The sequence below is a fragment of the Rhinolophus hipposideros genome (assembly GCF_964194185.1).
Source record: "Rhinolophus hipposideros genome assembly, chromosome: 9".
Taxonomy (NCBI): domain Eukaryota; kingdom Metazoa; phylum Chordata; class Mammalia; order Chiroptera; family Rhinolophidae; genus Rhinolophus; species Rhinolophus hipposideros.
Window position 1 is genome coordinate 31,736,523 of NC_138055.1, and position 21,298 is coordinate 31,757,820.

At 35.6% G+C, this 21,298-nt stretch overlaps 1 protein-coding gene across 1 annotated transcript in view; it reads left to right on the forward strand.

The window, feature by feature from the left end:
- Positions 1-21,298, forward strand: part of PIK3C2G (phosphatidylinositol-4-phosphate 3-kinase catalytic subunit type 2 gamma) — a 276,846-nt gene that overhangs the window by 161,798 nt on the left and 93,750 nt on the right. Inside the window, exons 21-24 of the mRNA XM_081059023.1 lie at positions 9,225-9,405; positions 11,895-12,002; positions 16,664-16,756; positions 18,236-18,365. Of these exons, the coding sequence (XP_080915149.1) occupies positions 9,225-9,405; positions 11,895-12,002; positions 16,664-16,756; positions 18,236-18,365 (512 nt within the window). The remainder of the gene's footprint in view (positions 1-9,224; positions 9,406-11,894; positions 12,003-16,663; positions 16,757-18,235; positions 18,366-21,298) is intronic.

Sequence of the window (21,298 nt, forward strand, 5' to 3'; positions counted from 1 at the left end):
TTAAAGTATACACAGATGTTGACATATTGAAATATCATTTCAGCCACAGAGGATGAGGCAATGCAAAAGCATTTTAGTGTGAGAAAGCAGAGAAGATTCAAGTTATTATAAGTATGGAATATGTTCAGAATGGAAGAACATAAATGAGAATAAGAGATAAGACTTTAAAACATGGAGGAGCTAAATCGTGAAGTGCCTTGTATGGCACACTAAAGATTTTATATTTTATTCTGAAGGCTATATGGATTTTCATCACTAGAACAGGACTTCATTAGACTAAGTACAGATGGCTAATTTGAGGGAGAAAAAAATTAAAGTGCAGGTGTAAGAAAATCAATACCAATAGATTCTAGGAATACCTTCAAGAAATTAAGGACTCAGTTAAATTCTGTCATTGGGCTCAAGGAGAAGAAATTAGATTTGAGAGCTATTTAGATGGTAAGCACAATAGGATATGTTAATAAATTTGATGTTGGGAATAAAAATGAGAGAAGAATCATGGATGGCTACCTTGTTTTTAGTTAGGGTGAATGGAAGACTGGTGATTGTATTCATGGAAATAAATAACTCAGGTGAAGGAGCAAGTATTGGAGGGAATGGTGATGAAATTAGTCATGTTAAGGTAAAAATGCCTTTGGAAAAATCCAAGAGTGATATCTTGTAAACAGAAGTACACATAGGTCTGGGTCACCAAAAAAAAAAAAAAAAAAAAAAGGAGTTCTAGGTTGGAAACTATATTAGTTATTAGTTTGCTAGGGCTGCCATAATGAGTATCATCAACTGGGTGGCTGAAATAATAGTTTTATTTTCTCACAGTAATGGAGGCTGGACATTTAAGATCAAGGTGCTGACAGGCGTGGTTTCTGGTAAGGCTTGTCTTACCAGACAGTGTATAAACAGCCTGCCTTCTGGCTGGGTTCTCACAGTGCCTTTTGTCTATGTACATACTGTCCTGGTTTCCCTTCCTCTTCTAACAGGGACACCAATCCTACTGGATTAGGTCCACACCCTTATGGCTTCATTTAATGTTAAATACCTCCTGAAAGGCCTATCTCCAAATAGTCACATTGAGGGTTGGAGCTTCAATATATAAATTTGACGGGATACAATTCAGTCCATAACAGAAACATGGATTTGATGATAGGACAGATATTATTAGTATCATTTTACAAATGGACAGACTAAAGTTGCAACTAAGTTATTTGTGCTGTTATACAGACAACATTGGCAATGGAATATGCCTAGTATTCTCTCTACATTCATATGATATAGTGGACAGGACAATTATCCCTTCCTGGCACGTACAATCTCAATAACAGCAACAACAAATCATCACATAAGCCAACAGATATTTAGCCAGGTAGGTTATAAAGGCCTCATAGAACACTATTACGTCTTTACTGAATGCCCAAAAGGAATGGGATTTAATGGTACTAGCCAACATCAGGAGACATGCTATTTCATGATGATGAGCAAGAATGTCAGAAATTTTCTCAGGAAATCAAACTCAGGGCCAAATCTTATGGATAATATCCCAGGGAACCTTTAATATCCTCACAGAATAAACCATGCTATATGTGACTCTGAAGACTGAAGGATGAAGCAGCCACCCCAGCTGTGATTTGAAACTGATGTTTCAGGGAAACAAAGTATTTCAAAGTCAGCTTTGCCTTACACCTATAAGTTTGCCCCGCTGGCTGTGTTCAAACACATGAATTGTTCAGTGCACAATATGATGATTATCCAGCTTTCACCAGAACGCTGTGAAAGAACAAAAGGCTGAGGGGTAAAGAGGATTTTTATTATTAGGTTGCTATTCTTATGAAACATTCACATAACAAAGGAATTGCCTTGTGTTAAAAGAAATTTTGTTAAGGAAACTTCATGAAAGAGATGCTTACACTGCCTTTCAAGTAACTATATATGTATTCAAGGGGGAAAAAAGAAAAAAGAAAAGCTGAGTTAGGAACTCAGTTCAGAACCATATTTTCAAAGAGTAAGTAAGGGAAAATGCAGGCATCTATTGGACTAATTTAAAATTCCAGGAGTGTGGATTTGAGCATTAATTATATACCAAGCAGAATTTATTTTATCACAGCTCCTATGCTGATGTTAGTGACTCTCCATTGCTCTTTTCCCACAGCCTGGAATTAGTTGGAAGCACAGGCCTAATTAAGACAGGTAGCTCAAGGCACACCTGTTGTGTGTGCATAATTAAGCAGGATTCTTAGTTTCCCAAATGAAATCAGGGTGTTAGTTTTCTATTCAGACTTTCCCTTCACTGTCCTAGTCCCATCTGTCACTACCACTTATTTAAATAAACCATAGGAGGAGTAGATCCAAGATGGTGGAGTAGGTAAGCACTGTGCCTGCTTCCTTCTGTGAACACATTAAAATTGCAACTAAATTATACAACAATCAACCTGGAGAAGTCAAGCTGAACAGACATTTTATAACTAAGGAAATAAAGAAGCCACGTAGAGACTGGTAGGAGGGGCCGAGACATGGAACAGGCCCCACACATGTGTGTGGTGGATGAGAATCAGGTGGGATATTTCACCCCATGAGGGTGGGACGAGAGGCTTCAGGAATCCCAGATGTCCTCTGAAACGGCCCATGCACAGACTCACTCATTTGCAGGTACTCACCTTGGGCTCCAGCGGCGAGAGACGGTACTCAGGAGGTGTTGGAGGAATAAGGGGGCAAACTGAGATGTGTGGCTTTGCTGTGAGGGCTGGAGGACAGTCGCCATTTCCCCTGTGAATGGTCCTTCTCCTGTGGAGCTGGCAGGCGTGCGCCATCTTAAATGTGTTAAGCCCGCCCCAACAGGCCAAATCTGAATCTGATTGGTCTGGTGAGCTTCGCTAGCTTCACCCTTCCGACTCACTGGACCCGGCCTCCAACACCAGAGGCACTTTCTCTGTGAGCAGCGAGCCCTGTCCATGTTGCACGCTTTCTTGGAAAACTACTGGAGTCTGCAGGCCCCAGGCAGGTGACGACTGGCCTTGGTGTACTCTGAGACTTCTGTTTAGTCACTCCAGGCTCAGCACTGGCAACAAGCCAGAATTTACATTATCCTGGTGACCATAACTCTGCTGTTTCACTCTTCTCTTCTCTTTCCTGGTTCTAATTTCACGTTGGAGTAGGGAGAAAAGAGAGAAAAGTAACCCTCACGTTTGATGTGGCAAGTGATTGCAATTCCTTGTCCATGGTCTCTGATTTCCCATCAAGGACCACTGTCAAAGGTGGCTGACTCAATGTGGGTGAGTTTTTTTGGCAGCTATCTAGGACCTTCCCACCAGGTGATCTGACTTTGGCTCAACCTCTTCCTACACAAGGAGTGGGTCATGTACAATTATCTTCCAGGCGTTTATTTAAACCTTGAGAAACTTGCACATCCTTTCTTTGCCAAACAGTTAGGATTCAGGAATGCAGATAGTTCCTTTGCTATCCCTTCTCTCCATCCTGCTGTTTCATTTTCTTCCTGTTCACGTAAGCCCGGGGAAAATCAACAAACCCTCTTTCAGAGAAGAAGTCTAACCTGGGAATGAGGCAACAATCTCCCATTCTGGTACACACTCAAATAAATGGCTCTCTGAGCCTCTCTCTCATTGGACACTGCAGGGAGAAGTGAGCATAGTGGAACCACTCTATTCCTCACTAGGCTGATGACTCACAACTCTCAAACACCCTTTCTTTTAACCCTATCAGCAAATATATAATAAGGTCCAGTAGGGGAGATAATGCTTGGTGTACCATTGCCAGTTAGGTCATCTCCCAATAAGCCTGGAAGAGTTGTCTGATCTCTAGTTGTTTCTCTGCCCATTCTTAAATTATAGGATACCTGCTGTCTCTTTTCTTTAACCTTAAGTGTTGGTAACCAACTCCAGGACAAAAGGGAAGTTCCACTCAACATACTGATGGAGATGTTTCCTCATCCAAAGCCCCTCCCTATTCAGTCACTTCAGTCTTCTTGCTGTTATCATTGGAGCAGAGCTCTTACTTTCCCAGAGCAGCTACATGCACTTCCTCCCTCGCTGCCCTCATCCATCAGGTCCTTGGTCTAGTCCTGTGTTGTGTGAGCCCTAAAAAATCTTGCCTTTGCCCTACTGCAGTTTTACTAAAAAAGAATCTCTATTAGATACTCAAATACTTGACTGGACAAAACAACAGATGGTACATAGGCCTGTTCACACTTTTAAATGAGTCTAAAAGTATGTTTCTAGTAATAAAATAATAATAAAATGTGAGCAGTATAACAGAATATACATTTCCAAAATGAGCTAGATCAAATCATTTTGAAATACCCTTTGGGGCTTTTTATGATCCATAAAAGAAAGCCATTTTTATTACTTTTATAGTTTTGTTTTGTTTTTTATCTGAAATAGTATACTCAGATTTATCACTCATCTAATTCACCAGACTTGGCTCCAGATGACTTTTGTTTATTTTCAGTAATTAAGTTTGCCCCCAAATATCTTCAGGGCCTACACTGGGGATGTTTAAAGAATACGCTCCATATTCTAAAGGCAATACAAACAAACAAATGAAAACAAAAACAAAACAAAAAGAAAGAATATGAAATCTGGCATATTTATAAGTTTCTGTCACAGCAACAAATAGCCCAAAGTTACAGTGGCGTACAACAACAGAGATTTATCTTTCACTCATGCAGTACGTGGGCTGCAAACTTGCTTGGCTCCACTGGACTCCATACAGCCATGCTCAGCTCTGCTCCACATTGTCTTCTGATCCCAGGACTCAGGGAACAGCCTCCAGCTGGAACATGCTGTTCTCATGGCAGAAAGAAGAAGAATGAGAGGCCAAACCAATCCATGATAGCACATTGAAAGCACCTGCACAGCCATGGATACATTTCATCCAGTCACATCCCATTGGCCAAAGCGAGTCACGTGGCCAAACCTGATGAGGAATGGAGAATTAGACTCTGCCTATGGGAAGGCACTGGAAGTCACCCAGCAAAGAATACAGATGTACAATCTTCTTCAGGGAAGAAAGCATAGAATAGGGAACAATAATCAAATCTACTGCATAGTCTGAGCACAATCTTAAGTATGAACATAATATAACATTCCAAAGAGATTACTTTCAAGGTGGTAATAAATATATAATAATACACAAATATTAGATATATAAATTATGGTATGGGGATAAAAATTAAGTCAGTTACATACCTTATGGGCTCCTTTCATATATTTGTCTTCTAAAATTGTGTACAATAGAGACTATAGATTTCATTATTTTCTGAATTAATTACTTTTTAATAGTTTTCTATTAAAGTTGTTAAAAAATGGTTTATTGACAAACATATATTGCAAAATAACTATTGATTGTAAATTACATTTCTGCAGGCTTTGCCCATATAATGCCCCTGCGTTACAAATTCAACAGAAGTTCAGTGCTATATTTCTGAAAGACCAAATCAATATTCTAAGAATGAACACAGGAAAGTTATCTCTGCAAAAACCATAAAATGTATCAAATTTATAAAAGTATTAAATCAATCTCTTAATCACTGAGAAATAAAACAAATTTGTAAAGGCTAAATAAGTATATGCTTTTTACTTAACACACTATTGAAATCTTAAAATTAATAATTCCATATCAAGTATTGGATTTCAGCCCTTATATGTCTCAGGATTATAAATACACTTGAACAAGTTACATTCTGGAATCCACCTGTGTTCACTAAAAACTGATCTACCGAGCCACACATCTTGCCCCACATAAAGCAGCAACAAACACAGGAGGAAACGGGAAAGGGAGATCCTGGGGTGACCTGAAATCACTCATCTTTTTGAGTAGCTCAGTTTTCTTCTGCTCCTGGATGTTGTCTCTCTTCACTCATGGGAAATACACAAGTAGGTAAAAATTTAAGTCAGACCCTAAGATGTGGGATATCGTGTTGTCGAGCACTAAAATTAAGATCTACTCTGAAGGAAGGTATGAGGCAAGGAGAGCGGGGTGGTGTGATTACTCTGTTCTGTCCTGCTGGCAGACTGATGAAACAAGGATTATCTGTACTTTTACTGTGGCTCTAGCCAAGTCACTCACCATAGGACCAGAAGCAGCTACGCACATAAGAAATGGAGAAAAGCTCTAATTTGTGAGAAAAATCTCCACTTCATGCGAGCTGAGAGGTTTGTGACTATCATATGTCTCTATGAGTCCACCATGATCTCCCTAATTTAGGAAAATACAAGATCGTGCATGATGCCCTATCACAGATGTGCTCAGTCATCTGGGTTATGTTTCCTTCTAGTCTTGCTTTCTGCCTCTCATACTTAACATTGTCAAACCTTTAATCAGCTAGACTTTATGCATTTACCCTCATTCTAATGTTGTCATTACTTACAGTCTATATCAAACTGAATCATTCCTGGATCTCAGACATGAGGATAAACAGTCTCTGGCATTTTGAGATTTACGTCACAGTTTGTAAACAGTCACACTGCCTGCATCTTAAAAGCCCAATTTTTCAACACCAAGTCTTATTCGATACTTCTCAGCCCCTTAACCTTATTTTTTTTAAAACTTGGCATAAGCAATACTGCTTCTTCCAGGTGACAATGTCTTATGAAAAGGGTTTCTGTAATGCTCAAGGAATCGTGGCCAGCTGTTTTCTACAATCTCACAACGAGAGGCAATGAATGAAAGCTATGGCATGAAGGGTTTATCACTTTCATGGTGAAGGTCGCTGACACGGAACTGAGTGACCCTCTACTCAAACCTGTATGGCCTAACTTTCTCGGCAGTTGTTTCAAACTAATGGACATGTTAATTTCTCTTGCGGGTAAATGACTGTGCCTCTCATGATCTCAATTCTGCAATGTGTAGAAACAGATTCTTTATGAAGTTGGGTAAAAAGCCACAGAACTTGAACCAGATCTCACCAGGAGAACATGTCATCTTGCAGGATGTGCAGAAAGCACATTCCAAAAGAAAAAGAATCACAACAAAACACACTGTGTTTTTTTCACCTTTACATTTTTTACAACACAGTCACATATTCTCTCTGCAAATCTCCCTTTTCTGTTTTATTTTGAGCAAAGAATCAAACTGAGATTTTCCTCTTTGAGTTAGCTGCTCCTGCGAGAAGCAAACACAATTCTTATAGAACAAGAATTGAGTATTGTCAATACAAATTATATAATTCTGGCAGATCCTGTGACATTGCATCTTGTAATTTTTCTTTTAAATATTTTAGTAAAAAGTTGACTTCTGTGCAGAATAACTTTTCCTTTTATCGTGTTGATAGTAGTCGGGTAGTTACAGTTATAGTTAATGTAGTAGAACAGGTTTAAACTAACTTAAAAAACAAGAAACTCAATATTCAAAACATATAAAAGTTGTTGCAAGGATTGATATGGGACATAGAAATACTTTACCCATCAACTCCCTATCTCACTGAAACTCAAGTAGACTGTAAAATAGTATATTACCAAACTCCTCAAAATACTGTGAGAATCTGAGAGGTATATAATTCTACATAAAATGTTTGAAGGTTTACATGTGCATACTTGTATTTGCATCTTTCCAATTCACACTCATTTTCTTAAAGCCTCCAAATAATGACATGATTCACTTGTTATGTGTCTGACATTTCAAAATCTCATCATAGGAGTAGGCTGGAAAACTGTTTATTGTCTACTATTCTTCTTACACTGAAAATGCATCTTTAGCCCCGTGTGTGTGTGTGTGTGTGTGTGTGTGTGTGTGTGTGTGTGTATGTGTATACGTGTGTGTTTTTAATGCTTTGCAGAAGTAAATAAGTACTGTCATTCCACTCAAAGTTTATATTTTTTTTGGTAAAGTAAAAGAACTGCCAGAAGATTATTTGGTTTCATAACAATGACAAGGAGGAAAGCCTCCAACTAAAAAAGAAAATTCAGACTAATTGAATTAATTTTTTCAACTTAAATGTGTAGGAACAGAAAACTTAGGACAATTAAAAATAATGTGCTTGTTAGAGTCTCTGTAACAATGTATATTGGGCAGCAATGCAAAATTAGCAATGCAGAATGAAGTCCATCTATATATTTTCTGACTGCTATTCATTAAATCCTTTTTATTTTCAGCATTCCATCCTCACGATAATTTTCTTCTAGTTCCTTGAATGCTAATTATTTTTATAAGAAAAGACTAGAGACCAGCTAAGATTAAAAGAATCAGTCAGAAGAAGTTAACATTCAAAGGAATTTGTCTTTTTTATTCTATTTCAGTATTTTGGAGCATGTTAGAATGTAAAGTTTAAGCATATTGGAATTAGTTTAAGCACATTGGAATTAGTTTCAAGGCAACAGAAATTGTAACATGGCAGACAGAGTATTTAAATATTTGTCATTGCTTCATCATCTAGCAACGTATTCTTACATTTTTTATTTTCTATGCCCCCTGCCCCACCCCATGTTCGTGACAGGAGTCGACTGCCAGGTAGTGACAGAAATTCGCTTAGGGAGGCTGAGATACAGATGAATTAATGTTTTTTGACTGCCTAGTCATACGTTGTGCTAAGTCCTTTCAAACACATTAGCTCATTCTAAGTTCTATACAGCTCTCTAGAGTCAGAGTTATTACTTTCTTGTACAGATAAAGAAATAAAGTCTCAGCCTTGTTAAGTAACTGGACTAAGTTACTTGTAAGTTGTAGGGCTAGAATTGAATCCAGAATTTTCTGAGAACAAAAAACATGCTCATGCCTTTACAATATCTTCCTTTAGGTCATCAAGGGGCAATGCTGGCAGAAAGAGCCATATAGAAGTAAGCCACACTGTGGGGGACAACATCTTTTGAAAAAAAGCAGAAAGAGGTGGGGCTGATGATTGAGTTGCAATATAGTGCGGTCACTTATAAATACTATTTCTAAAATTCTTTCTTCATATTTTAATAAGTCAAAAATATGTTCTTAAGATAAGTCTTTGTTATAAAATTAATAAGCCTGAAGGAAAAAGTACATTGTAAACTGAAATGAAAAAAGGCAGTTCTCTTATTGATTCTTCACTTTTGGAATCTTAGTAGCTGTCAAGATGGAACTTGATGACCGCCAACAAATAAAAACATTTTCCTCCATTTTACGCTGTTAAACTGCCGAAAGCCACCAAGTACAGTCTAAAATGCACTTATTTTTCCTGCTGGAGGTTGTTAAAAAATCAAATAATCGATAATTCTTTAGACACAAGAATTATTTTTCTCTGTTTCCTTCAGGTTGCTAAAGGATGCAGAGAATGAAACTTATTTTAAAAGCTGGTATCAGAAGCTGTTGGCTGCTCTCAAATTCTGTGCAGGAAAAGCCTTGCGTGATGAATTTTCGAAGGAGATGAAACTTATCAAAATTCTGGGAGACATTGGGGAAAAAGTCAAATCTGCCAGTGACCCTCAAAGACAGGTTTGTTGAGAACTCAATCTTCATGTAGTGAAGTGGTTTCTGGTTTTGTTTTTTTTTAAATCTTTGGTTGTTTTAATTTCATAGCTTAGAAAGAAAATTCCTTATAAGACACTTAAATCAATTACTTTCATCAAGGTTTTTTGTGTGTGTTTTTTTCATTTTACTATCCTAAAGTTATTGTCTATCACTAGGACACTAAGTAGCCTTGTAGCATGAAGAGAATACCTGACAAGAGGCCCACTTAAAGGCAGTTGGAATTTAAAATGACCAGAAGAAATAATTTCCTTAAAATAGCAGCACAACTCAGACTCATAGAAGTACATAAGGAGACTTTTTAGGGCACTTTTGTCCAAGGTACAAAGTCTAGGTCTAGACTTTTCCAACAATGCACTCATCGAGATTACATTTTTAAAGACTTTTTGCCAAAACAAGTAGAATGAATTAAATGAAACTATTCAATAGTGGTGTGGATAGTAATACTCTTACAATAAGATCTATGGATGACAAAGTATTATGCCTCTTTCATCAATAATTATAATAATGGACTTCGCTATTCTTTTTGTTGGTCTATTGGAAGAACACTTGCTCTTCTTATTTATCTGCATCTCTAGTTCCCTTCATTATGGATCATTAAGTAGGTTCCCTAATCACTAAATGGGTTCAACATTCTAGATGCAGGGAGATACTGATCAACTATTCATTGTAGTAAGAACATCATTCAATAACAATTAAGTACTTACTACAGATCAAGAGTTAAGGATGGAAAGATGACTAAAACATGAATCTTGTCCTCAAGGGAGCTTAGAGTTTCTCTTCACCCACTATTTTAAAACCAACAAGAGTTTTCAACAAAATGATATGAAAATAGTAGCAGGCAAAGTGTCCCAGAATTTTTTCCCAGCACAAGATTTTTCTTGCTGGAAGTCACTTCATTTGGTAAAAATTCCAGAAGCTAGCTATTGTCTTACCTAGGATATAATGGAAAATTAAAAGCATATTCATAAAATTTATTTTTAAATGGGAGACATACAAACTCTGATTACACAGAAGAGCCTGAGGCACATAACATGATGGACGATGCAAAAAAAAAATTATACGATTTCTCCATATTACTACAAACTCATTAATTATTTTCTAGAGATAGACAAAAAGTTGAAAGCAAGTGAAATAAATTGGTTTCAAATTTACAAACTTTGTGTATAGGTTTGGTCTATTTCTTACATTTTCAAATCCCTCACATATGTAAGATGCATACTACAGTCAAATATTTCTGGTGCATTTTCTGACCGTTTGTATCATGTTCCAGAGTGATATTGACATTATTCTCTCAAGTAAAAGTATTGTTTTCACCTTGACTGGCTGCTTTTGTAATAAAAGCTTTTCACATGAAAATAGGAAAACAAAAGAGATGGGGGAAGCATTTATAAGTTTTCACCATTTAAGTTACTGTTTGCCTATTTTTTTTTTTAAAAGCACTAATTAAACCTAACTATATGAAATAAAGAGATTTTAATTTAATGAAGAGAGCAGAGATGCTCCTCCATAATATTTTTGATGCAAATCCAAGCATAGATTAGGCAAAGAAAGACAGACAGAAAGAATACTGTTGTGGGATTTTCCTCACTTCTCCACCTTGATCTTCTGGATTCTGGGAGCAGCAGATGCTATTATTTGCCAATGAACCAGGAAGAAAAGCTAAGAAACTCTTGAGAGTTAATTAAGCATTATTACTATGATATCCTCATTTCCACAATTGGGCTTAACAAGTTTTCAAAAGTAGGCTAAAAGGAGCTTTCTTAATTTTGAATTTTTATTACTATTTTGTTTTGAATTACTATCGACTTTCCCCCTATTTTCATTGGGAATACGCAATTCTACAGTTATTGTTTGTGGTCTCAGACCTTCAACAAGTACTATGAAAGAGGACTGTGGGAGTGAGTCAAGTATCAGAAATATACTCGTTGGTATTTAGTAAACTATATGTATTACTGTTTTTGACCATTATCAATTGTCTGCAGTTACCATTTTTTTGTCATTATTGCTCATAATATATGTGAACTTTTTTCTAAAATGTACTTATTAAGTATAAATCTTAAGAGTTACAAACTAAGAATTCAGAAAATTATCAGAGATGGATCATATTAATAATTACTTAAAGCAAGGATTTCAAGTTGGTGGGCCACAGCTCAAATCCAATCCATAGTGTTTTGTTTCAACAGAATAGTGCTTTGATTTTGTTGCTATTTTTTAAAATTGAATTTAAAGTCTTTTAGAAAGGGCATGCACTCATTAATTTTCCATTTTTCCCCAGCACTCTCTGCTTTTTTTAGCCTGCTGCCTCCTCAAATGTGGCTACATCACCTACCTAACCCTAAAGCATCCAAGTGTGCAACCCTTGAATTAAAGAGTTTATTTAATCATATTACAACTTGAAAGAAAAGTTAAGTCCTTTACACTTTCTAAATGCTTTTTCTTATGATTTTCCACAGGAACTATTGAAGAAAGAGATTGGAAGACTAGAAGAATTCTTTCAATATGTAAATACCTGTCACCTCCCTCTGAACCCTGCTCTATGTATAAAGGGGATTGATCATGATGTAAGTCAATTTATTCAGTAGATAAGTTGAGTTATTTTATTTTGCATTGTTTAGTTCACTGTGTGTTTTTGAAATGGCACAATTTATACATTTTATGTAATTACTTTAAAAAAAAATAATTGAATTCCATTCAAATCATGTGCTCCATCTGATGTACTGTGACCACTCTCGCCAGATGACTTGTTGGTTTAGAAACGTCAGTTCAGTGAAAAAAAAAAAAAAAAAAAAAAAACAATAAAGATGCTTTTCACTGAATTGATTTCTCAATTTATTCAAAATGGTTGATTTGCTGACCCCAAACAGGCTAAGTTTAATTTCATGCTTATTTAGATTACGTGTATGCCCATGCCTAGTACACTAACATATCATTAGCTATAACATCTCCATTTCAATTCAATTTAAAATTCATTGATGCTCATATGTCAGTGTGCCATATAATACATTTTGTGATTCTACTCATGCCTGCAAAGCCATTTCTAGTGTTGTCATACTGACAAACCCCTTCTCTTCCTATGCCTTTGTCAGCCACTCTTCTCTGACGTGGAACCATCCTTTCTTCTCTGTTCTCCATGAGCTTTATTTTTCACCTTCTCAAAAGCCCAAGAGTAGAAGACACTAACAGAGAAAAGGATGGATAAGAGAGATTTAGAAGTAAAGAGGTTAAACTATCACACATGCATAATAAATGTTACTTAACTGAAGTTATAAGACAATCAACAAAACAAATCCAACAATAAGAAGAAAAATTAGGCCATTATTACTATGAATATGAAAAGTTTTTCTAAAAACATGATACTATCACCTTTACAACTTTGCTGCCACAGACACCCTACAAACTTTTCTCATATGCTACATAAACATATTTTGAAAAATAACAAAGGCATGAATTCCACAAACTATGCCTATTTGATCTAAAATCCAAATCATTGCTACTTTTTAAAAAAATGTGTAGCTTTTTAATCATTAGCAGTATTCACTGATTAATGCTGATGCTATATGGAAACTCAGCATTCATAGACATAGTAACTTAAACTAGAAAGGACAATATGGATCATTGAGTCCAGATGTCGGGGTTTTTTGTTTCTGCTTTCTTGGTTTATTGTTGTTTAAGGAATAGACTTTTTTTTTTTTAATTAAAAGTACATGAGAGTTTTTGTTTGTGGATTTGGGGTAGTTCTAATGGTGGCTGACGTGAGTGTCCAGGTGAGCTGGCCAGATTCCTGGGTCACCAGCCCAGGAGTTACCACTTCTAGTGCTGAGACAAGGACCACACTCCTTCCTTGCAGCAACCTGCAGCCATTGGGACTTTCCCTGAGACTCGGAAGTGCCCCAAGTAGAGACCAGTTTTTGCCCCATTTGCTCTGACCAGCTGCACCTGGCACAGGGTTGCCGCACTTGTGCATACGGCAATGAACAAGACAGATGTGGTAGGTATCGCTCTAATCTACAGGACATGTTAGTCTGTCCTCCGGTTCTACTGACAACAAGGAAGTCTGAAGGGACATACATTACATCCGAAGGTGCAATAAATGTGGCAATGTTCCAATCAGAGCCCACATCTGGTTGGCCAGTGGAGGATCCATACTGGAAAGAGCCTCTATGAGAATAATAAACATAGTAAGACCTTCAGACAGACCTTTCAGCCAACGGTTCACTTGAAGATCCACTGAGGGAAAAAGCCCTGTGAATGCAGAGTGTGGGAAGACTTGTCATCCCTGTTCCCATCTCACTAAATACCAGAGACTCCACAATTGGAAGAAACCTCATGCATGTGATGATTGTGTAAAAGCCTTCACTCACAGTTCCCTACTCATTGATCATCAGATAGCCCATACTGGGGAAAAGCCTTCCGGATGTAATGAGTGTGGGAGGCCTTGTTCAGAGTAAAATCCTTTTCCAATATCATGCACTTCACAGGTAAGAAACCTTACAGTTTAAATGAGTGTGGGAAAGCTTTCTGTTCCAATAGAAACCTTGTCAATTATCAGAGAATCCATACTGGAAAGAAGCCTTATGAGTTTAATGAACATAGTAAGACCTTCAGTCAGAATAAATGTCTTATTTGTCATCAGAGCCTCCATAATGGGCAACAAGCCCATAAACGTAGGCAGTGTATGAAAACCTTCAATCAGAAGTCTCAACTTGTTGACTATGAGCAAATTCATACCAAATAAAAACCTTTTGGATGCAGTCAGGCAAGGCACTCAGTCTGAGTAAATGTCATATCTTGTGTCTCAGACTTCACACTAGCAAATAGCCCTATAAATGTGCAATCAAGACTCACACCTCATTGTGTATCAGAGAATTCACACTGGTGAGACATCCTATGAATGTCATGAGTATGGGAAGTTATTTGGTTATAGCACCAATCTTATGGCACATCAGAGAACCTATCTGGGGAGAAACCTTTTAAATTTGATGACTGTGGAAAGTCATTAGTGACAGTTCACAGTTTATCATGCATCAGAAAGTTCACATTGGAGAGAAGACCCATGAACGTAGTGAGTGTGGGAAAACTTAGAGTCAGCCTTCTATTTTAGTCATCATCAGTGAACTGCACTGAGGAGAAGCACTCAGGCCTGGCTAAGTCCGTTTCTTAAATCCTGGTTCTCCAAGATGGGGAGCAAAGGGTTTAAGTTTGAGTTAAGCTTTCTTAATAAGAAGAATTTTCACCTTTGTCAGTGGACAATTTCCTGTTTCCCTTTGGGTTACTAAGGGATTGTTGACCAGGTGAGAGAATCCGACTAACTTAATGCAATTTTTCTCCACTCCTGGGAAAGTAAACACCAGACATTTCCTTTACTAATATGATTTTTTTAAATTATTTTAAATTTATTTCATTAGTGTGTAATTCTCAAGAACAGAGCTCATATCTTCCATTCTCTATTTCAGTTCTTCTATCTCACCATTTACATAAAATCATCCTCCAAGACTCTGATTCATTCTTTCCTGTCTCTTGTTTATGGCCCTCCCAATCCTAATCTCTCCTTGTATCCCTTTTCCTACCCTTTTCTTTTACTTGTTTGCTAACCTATGTCTCTCCGAATCTTCAAATCCAGCTCACTCATCTCTGAACTCTCTTCTTCAAATGCTTCTTCATTCAACTGTGATAAATAGCTTGCAAATTATTTTCAATTTAATGTATTATGTGTGCACGTTCATATGAACTTTTTGTAGTCTCTTTGAGAATTAATATGTGATCTTTTTGTTAGCATATAGGTAATGGTTTGTGCATACTAATTGTCGAATATATCATATTTTTGGCATGACTCTCAAAAAATACTGCAAACGAAAACCAAAATATGATACAATGAAAGCAAAGGAGCTCTGAGTAATGCAATTAAGAAGAGGGGCTAAGTCTTGCCATCAGCCTCCCTTTGCCTTTTGTCTCTTCCCTAGATGTGGGATGCCTCAAAAAGACCCCCAAGAGATTGAATAAGTATAGAGTTTTAAATCTACTGATCTAGACTTATTGCTGGCCTAATACAGGATTTCCTAATTCAATATCATGAGAGAAGGTGATATGTTCCCTAATTGACTTATTTATTATTTAACAAGCAGCCGCACCCATTTACTATAAAACTCAAACTGATTCAGAAGTAAGGATTTCTGTTTGCTGTGGGATTAGGTGAGATTTATGTTGATAGCTTAAGTTAAGAAATAGATCCTTTTCCTTTCAGCTTCTACCAATTTCAGACTTCTCAGAAATAATGATATGCAAACTGATCTTTCAACATGTTTTGAGGTCATAATTTACTAAGTTGATAAATTGAAAGTATCAAGTTCTTTCCCTTTCTTTAATATTGATTGTACTCTTCACTGAGTCAACATGAACTCTCTAATAGCCTACAGAAACACAGCCTTTTAACACTCAAACAATTGTAAGAACATAAAAGGAAAATAAGGAAAGTATAATGGAAAGTACTCAATATTGTAAAGCTGAAAATGGAAAAGCAAAGTATAATTGAAAGAAACACAAAGAGAAAATATATGTTGTAATCTGTAAAGGTAAGAAAATGTTCATTAACAAAACAGGAAATAGAATGCATTAATTTTTTGAACTACTTGATTAGGCATTATAAAAAGTATTTTATATCCATTAGCTCATATATCTATTACCAAAATGTGTGAGGTAGGGGTTGTGAGCCCCATTTGACAGTAGGATACATTTAAGTAACTTGCCCAAAGTTTTACTGCTAATAAGTTTCAGAGTCCAAATTTGAAGTAATTCAGGGCTTTCTTAATTCCATACCCATGTTTCCTTTAAGTATCCTACAGGGAATAAATAATTAAAAGGAAATCATTTTTAATAGAATTTGTTTTCTTTTAGATATTAACCAACTAGCATAAGCACAATACCTATACACTACTTAGTTTATTTAAATCACCAACATATCACCACTCTTCAGTGAGAAAAAAATGTAGTTGAAGATTTACCACCTGCCAAAAAGCTGGCTTTTCAGTTTCTAAGTAAAGGCTTTGGTTGGTAAACTAAAGTATTTTGTTTTTGTTTTTAATAAATAAGTTTCTTTGCTCCAAAGTATTTGTATCCATATGTGTTATAGCTGCTCAAATAACAAACTCTGCAAGAGGCCATGATTCCAGAGAAAGTGTTCTTTTTGCTTTATTTTGCTCACCATTTTTTTCTTCTCTTCTTATAGGCATGTTCATATTTCACATCTAATGCTTTGCCATTGAAGATTACTTTCATCAATGCTAATCCAATGGGCAAAAACATCAGTATCATTTTTAAAGTACGGTAACTCCTAAAATACCAAATTGATTACATGGGTGGAAATATTGATTTATTACTCACAGAAAAAAAATTATTATAGCTCTTTTCCTCTGGCAACAGCACAGAGGATTCAGCTATTTTTGATTTTGCATTTTTACAGAATTATAATACATGCCAAACTATGATTTGCAATAAATCAAATATGACTGGCTTAAAGCCAGGGAAACTTCAGTGTAAAACTTAAGAATATATTTCAGTAAATGAAATTATATGATCACTTTTGAGTAGCACCAAAAAATGGAATGTATAGTGAGCCCCAAGGGGGAGGGAGAGTTTTATTTTGGCCTAAATACTAAGTTAAGAATCAAAATTACTTGAAACTCAAATGATGTAAATTGATTTAACATAAAATTCTTATCGGTAAGCACTTGCTTATTTTGATAATTTGGGTTATTTTCTTCCTTTTAAATAATTATAAATATAGGCCATATCAGTCTTTGTCATGAATCCTATGGGAAAATAGAGTAAATGGTTATAGACAGGTGGGAAAAAGGGACTAAAGAAGGAACAAATAAAGTTAGTAAAAAGTAAGGATTTGCTAATGTTAATTATTAATTATTAATTAAGAATAATTCAATAACTTAATTGTTCAGTCAAACCAGACAACAAGATCTCAACGTGATTTCTTTGGTGGGTTCTGACTATTTTTGAGGATAATTAGCAAACCCATACATTTGCTTTGACCTGTGTAACCTCAAGCATTGGTGATCCCAAGACACTGCATTTTCGGTAAAATTTTAAAAAAAATACAAAATCTCATCTTGGTATAATTTTATGCATGTGATTTAGAAAGTATTTTTGAAATCAAACCTCTTATTAGTTTAAAAGCATAGAACTATCCTTCTGCTTTGGATATATTCCATTTCCTTCATTATGCTAAAATAATCACCCCTTTATTATTTATTTTTATTAAAGGTCATTCACTCTGAAAACTTTTTAACGACTTTCATAGTAAGAGAAGTCAATGATTCAAAGTCTGATGAATCATATGTGTACTATTTATCCTCATAGTCAAGAATTTCTTGGTATTCTAACTGTACATCAGTGCATACATTTATGCATACCAAATAATGTTTCATTTAGCTTTCTCATGGGTGAGTTTGAAATTTGAATAAACATTCATCCAGCCTCTCTTCACTAGACTTTGAGTCTAAGACATTGCACATGGATAATAAATTGAAAGATTATTATCAGGGAACAACATTTCAAGCAGCTTCTAATTTGATGGTGAAGCTTCTGTAATCACTTAAAGGAAACTTCTCATTTTCTTTGATCTTCTATCAGAAATACAAGGTACTTTTAGTGCTAATAAAACAATTGAAACCACCCTAAGTCAGGCTGAAAATTTATTCAAGGAAAAACAATGATGTTTACCATATTTGAAAGCTTCTAATGAAATTCAAAGAGAACCCCAGAGTCTATATATTTTTTTTTACAGGCCGGAGATGATCTTCGTCAGGATATGCTTGTTCTGCAGATTATTCAAGTGATGGACAATATTTGGCTGCAGGAGGGCCTGGATATGCAAATGATCATTTATAGATGTCTATCCACAGGAAAAGGCCAAGGTCAGTAGAGATTAGAAAGTCAGTTGACTTACATTATTTATCTCATACATTCACTGGTAATATGCCACCACACTTTCCACAGCACTCATTTTAGACTATAAATTTTAAAATCCAAAGAACCATACATCATCATCCTTCCTTTTAAAACCGAATTATTTTTAAAAATGCTAAGCCAAAATAATTTACCTAAAGCATAATGTTGACAACCCAAATGTTAACTGTGATATTCTTTTGTGTGTCTTTAAAGGTGAGTTACATTAATAACTAACTCCTATTTTTTTCTCTTTTTGCCAAGATAATAAGAGAAAACCCTACTCATTCAAAAAACACTACTGTGTTTCCCTGAAAATAAAACCTACCTGGACATTCAGCTCTAATGCATCTTTTGGAGCAAAAATTAATATAAGACCCAGTCATATAATAAAATATAAGACCTGGTCTTATTTTACTCTAAGACCTATTATTATAAGACCTTTACTATAAGACCTACTATTACATTGTATTATATTATGTTATATATATTATATTATATTATATTATATTATATTATATTATATTATATTATACTATACTATACTATATTATGACCCGGTCTTATATTATAGTAAAATAAGACCAGGTTTTATATTAATTTTTGCTCCAAAAGACACATTAGAGCTGATGGTCCGGCTAGGTCTTATTTTCAGGGAAACACGGTACTATTGCCTATTAACACAAAATTTACAAAGTTGCAAATGCTTAAAGGAATTCTGAAAATTCTAAATATATTATAAACCTGCATTTATTTTCTAAAAGTCTTTTGAGTGAATTATATCAACAGTCAAAGATGATCATACATGCAAACTTTGAAGATACTTCAAGCTTTCTTTTCCTTTACAAAAGTCATTAATATGAAAATATAATTTATACACATCTCTAATGAATATAATGTCAATGATCCACCCAAATTATTACCAAAAAACATCAGAGGTAAAAGTTGAACTTAATTATGCTTATGATTAAATTGAAGAAATAATTCCTAAAACATCTTATCTTTTTCACGTGTGGTCATTGTCACTTAGAATTTCATTAAATTAACTGCTAAATTATAGCAGATATATCTGCATAAAAAATAGATTTTAAAAATCATAGAACTAGAAGAGGACCTAGAACCATGTAGTCATTTTTTTTTTAATTCAGGCAGAGCTACAATTTAAACCCATCATCACAAAAGAAACACTGTCACTGCTTGCCCTTCCAGTTCCTGAGATCCTACCAGTACCCCAGCCAATTATGACTTGAGATTTTAGCAGCTAAGCATGGAGGCACCCCTTAGTTAACTTAACATGCAAGTTGAACTTCAGAATGACTTTATTGTCATACTAACCAATTATTTTGATTATTATAATAGGGTTCTTGCTTCCATGCCAAGTGTCCCACCCCTGAACTCTTCCTAAAGCTCTAGTTCTTAAAAGAGTCTTTTATCATTTCTACTCTGAGATCATTATTCCTTGAGTTTTACTCTCCGTTTTCTCACATACGTGAACTAATTCTTTCATAGCCTAATAATGTAGAAAGTGTAAAAATAAAACTAGATGAGCCAAGCTGAACTTTATTATGTCACATGGATCACCACTTCTTCAGCAATTGAATACATCGCTGACTTGAACGGAATTCTTCAATTCAATCTACTCATTTCTCAATTTATACTTATAGAATGTAACAGAGACTAAATATTTTAAAGTTAACAAAATGATACAGCAAAAATAACTGTATATTTGCCCAAAGTTGCAGATGTCATAAGACAGACAAGATAATCTTCCCCCCATCCACCAACAATCATCTATAGTTATAAGATTTCAGACAGCATTATACTGGCAAAATACTTCTTCAAGAAAAATAGAGATCATTAAAGCAAATGTCATTTTTAGGAAATCATGTTCCATTTTTAATCAGGTTCCGAGGTTTATTGAATATCTACTGTTCTCAAGAAATGTCACAAGTAAAGTAGGGAGTACTATAATGAGCTAAACAGAGTTGCAGCCCTTGAGGAGAGTATCCTCCAGGCCAGAAGTTTACATGACTTTCTCAACATAATTGTTGATTATAATTCTCATGACTACTTTGTATATGATGTCCTAAGAACTTTGGGAGAGATTATCAGGGCAAATAAATTTCATTTATAATTTATTTCATTACTCGCTTTCCAAATTTCATTGACTTAAAAATTACTTAGGGGAATTGGAGGAGCAGATATAACTAGACCCCAACCAGGGTACTAAGTCAGGCTCTCCACTTTGGGGGCCACAGGAAAGGCTAAAATCTTGGTGATTGCAAAATGCTGCTCAGGTGTTTCTTATGCACCCCTTTTTGAGAGCCGCTGCTTTATGACACCACCTTGGAAAGATTTGTTCCTAAGAACCTTATTGCTGAAAGAGTGACCCGTGGTCCAGCAGCACTGACATCACCTGAGAGCTCGTTAGAAATGCAGAATCTCAGGCCCCAGGTCCTTACTACTGAATCAGAATGTGCAGTTTCATAAGACCCCCAAGTGATACATATGTGCATTAAAATCTGAGAAACACTGCATTAGAGGCCTATAAGAATAGAATCACACATATTACTCAATTTGCAAAGAATTATGTTAGAAGTATTTAAAAGGTATATGATCCATACTACCTTAAAATGTATAAAACTTAATTTAAGGTTTTAATTAATGAGCATGACTGTTATAAATTAGGTAAAAGGTTTTCTAAGTTGTTAGCAATGCAAAGCTTATGATAAATGACTTGGGATTTGGCAAAGATTAACTCCCAAAAGACAAATGTGGTCTGAAAAGCAACTGACATTGCTACAGGATAGTATCCAAAGGGTGCAATAGTGTAAGCCCTGATTTTGGGCATGGTCAGGTGTGAGGCTGCAGTGAAACACTGAAGAACCAGGTAAAAAGTGAT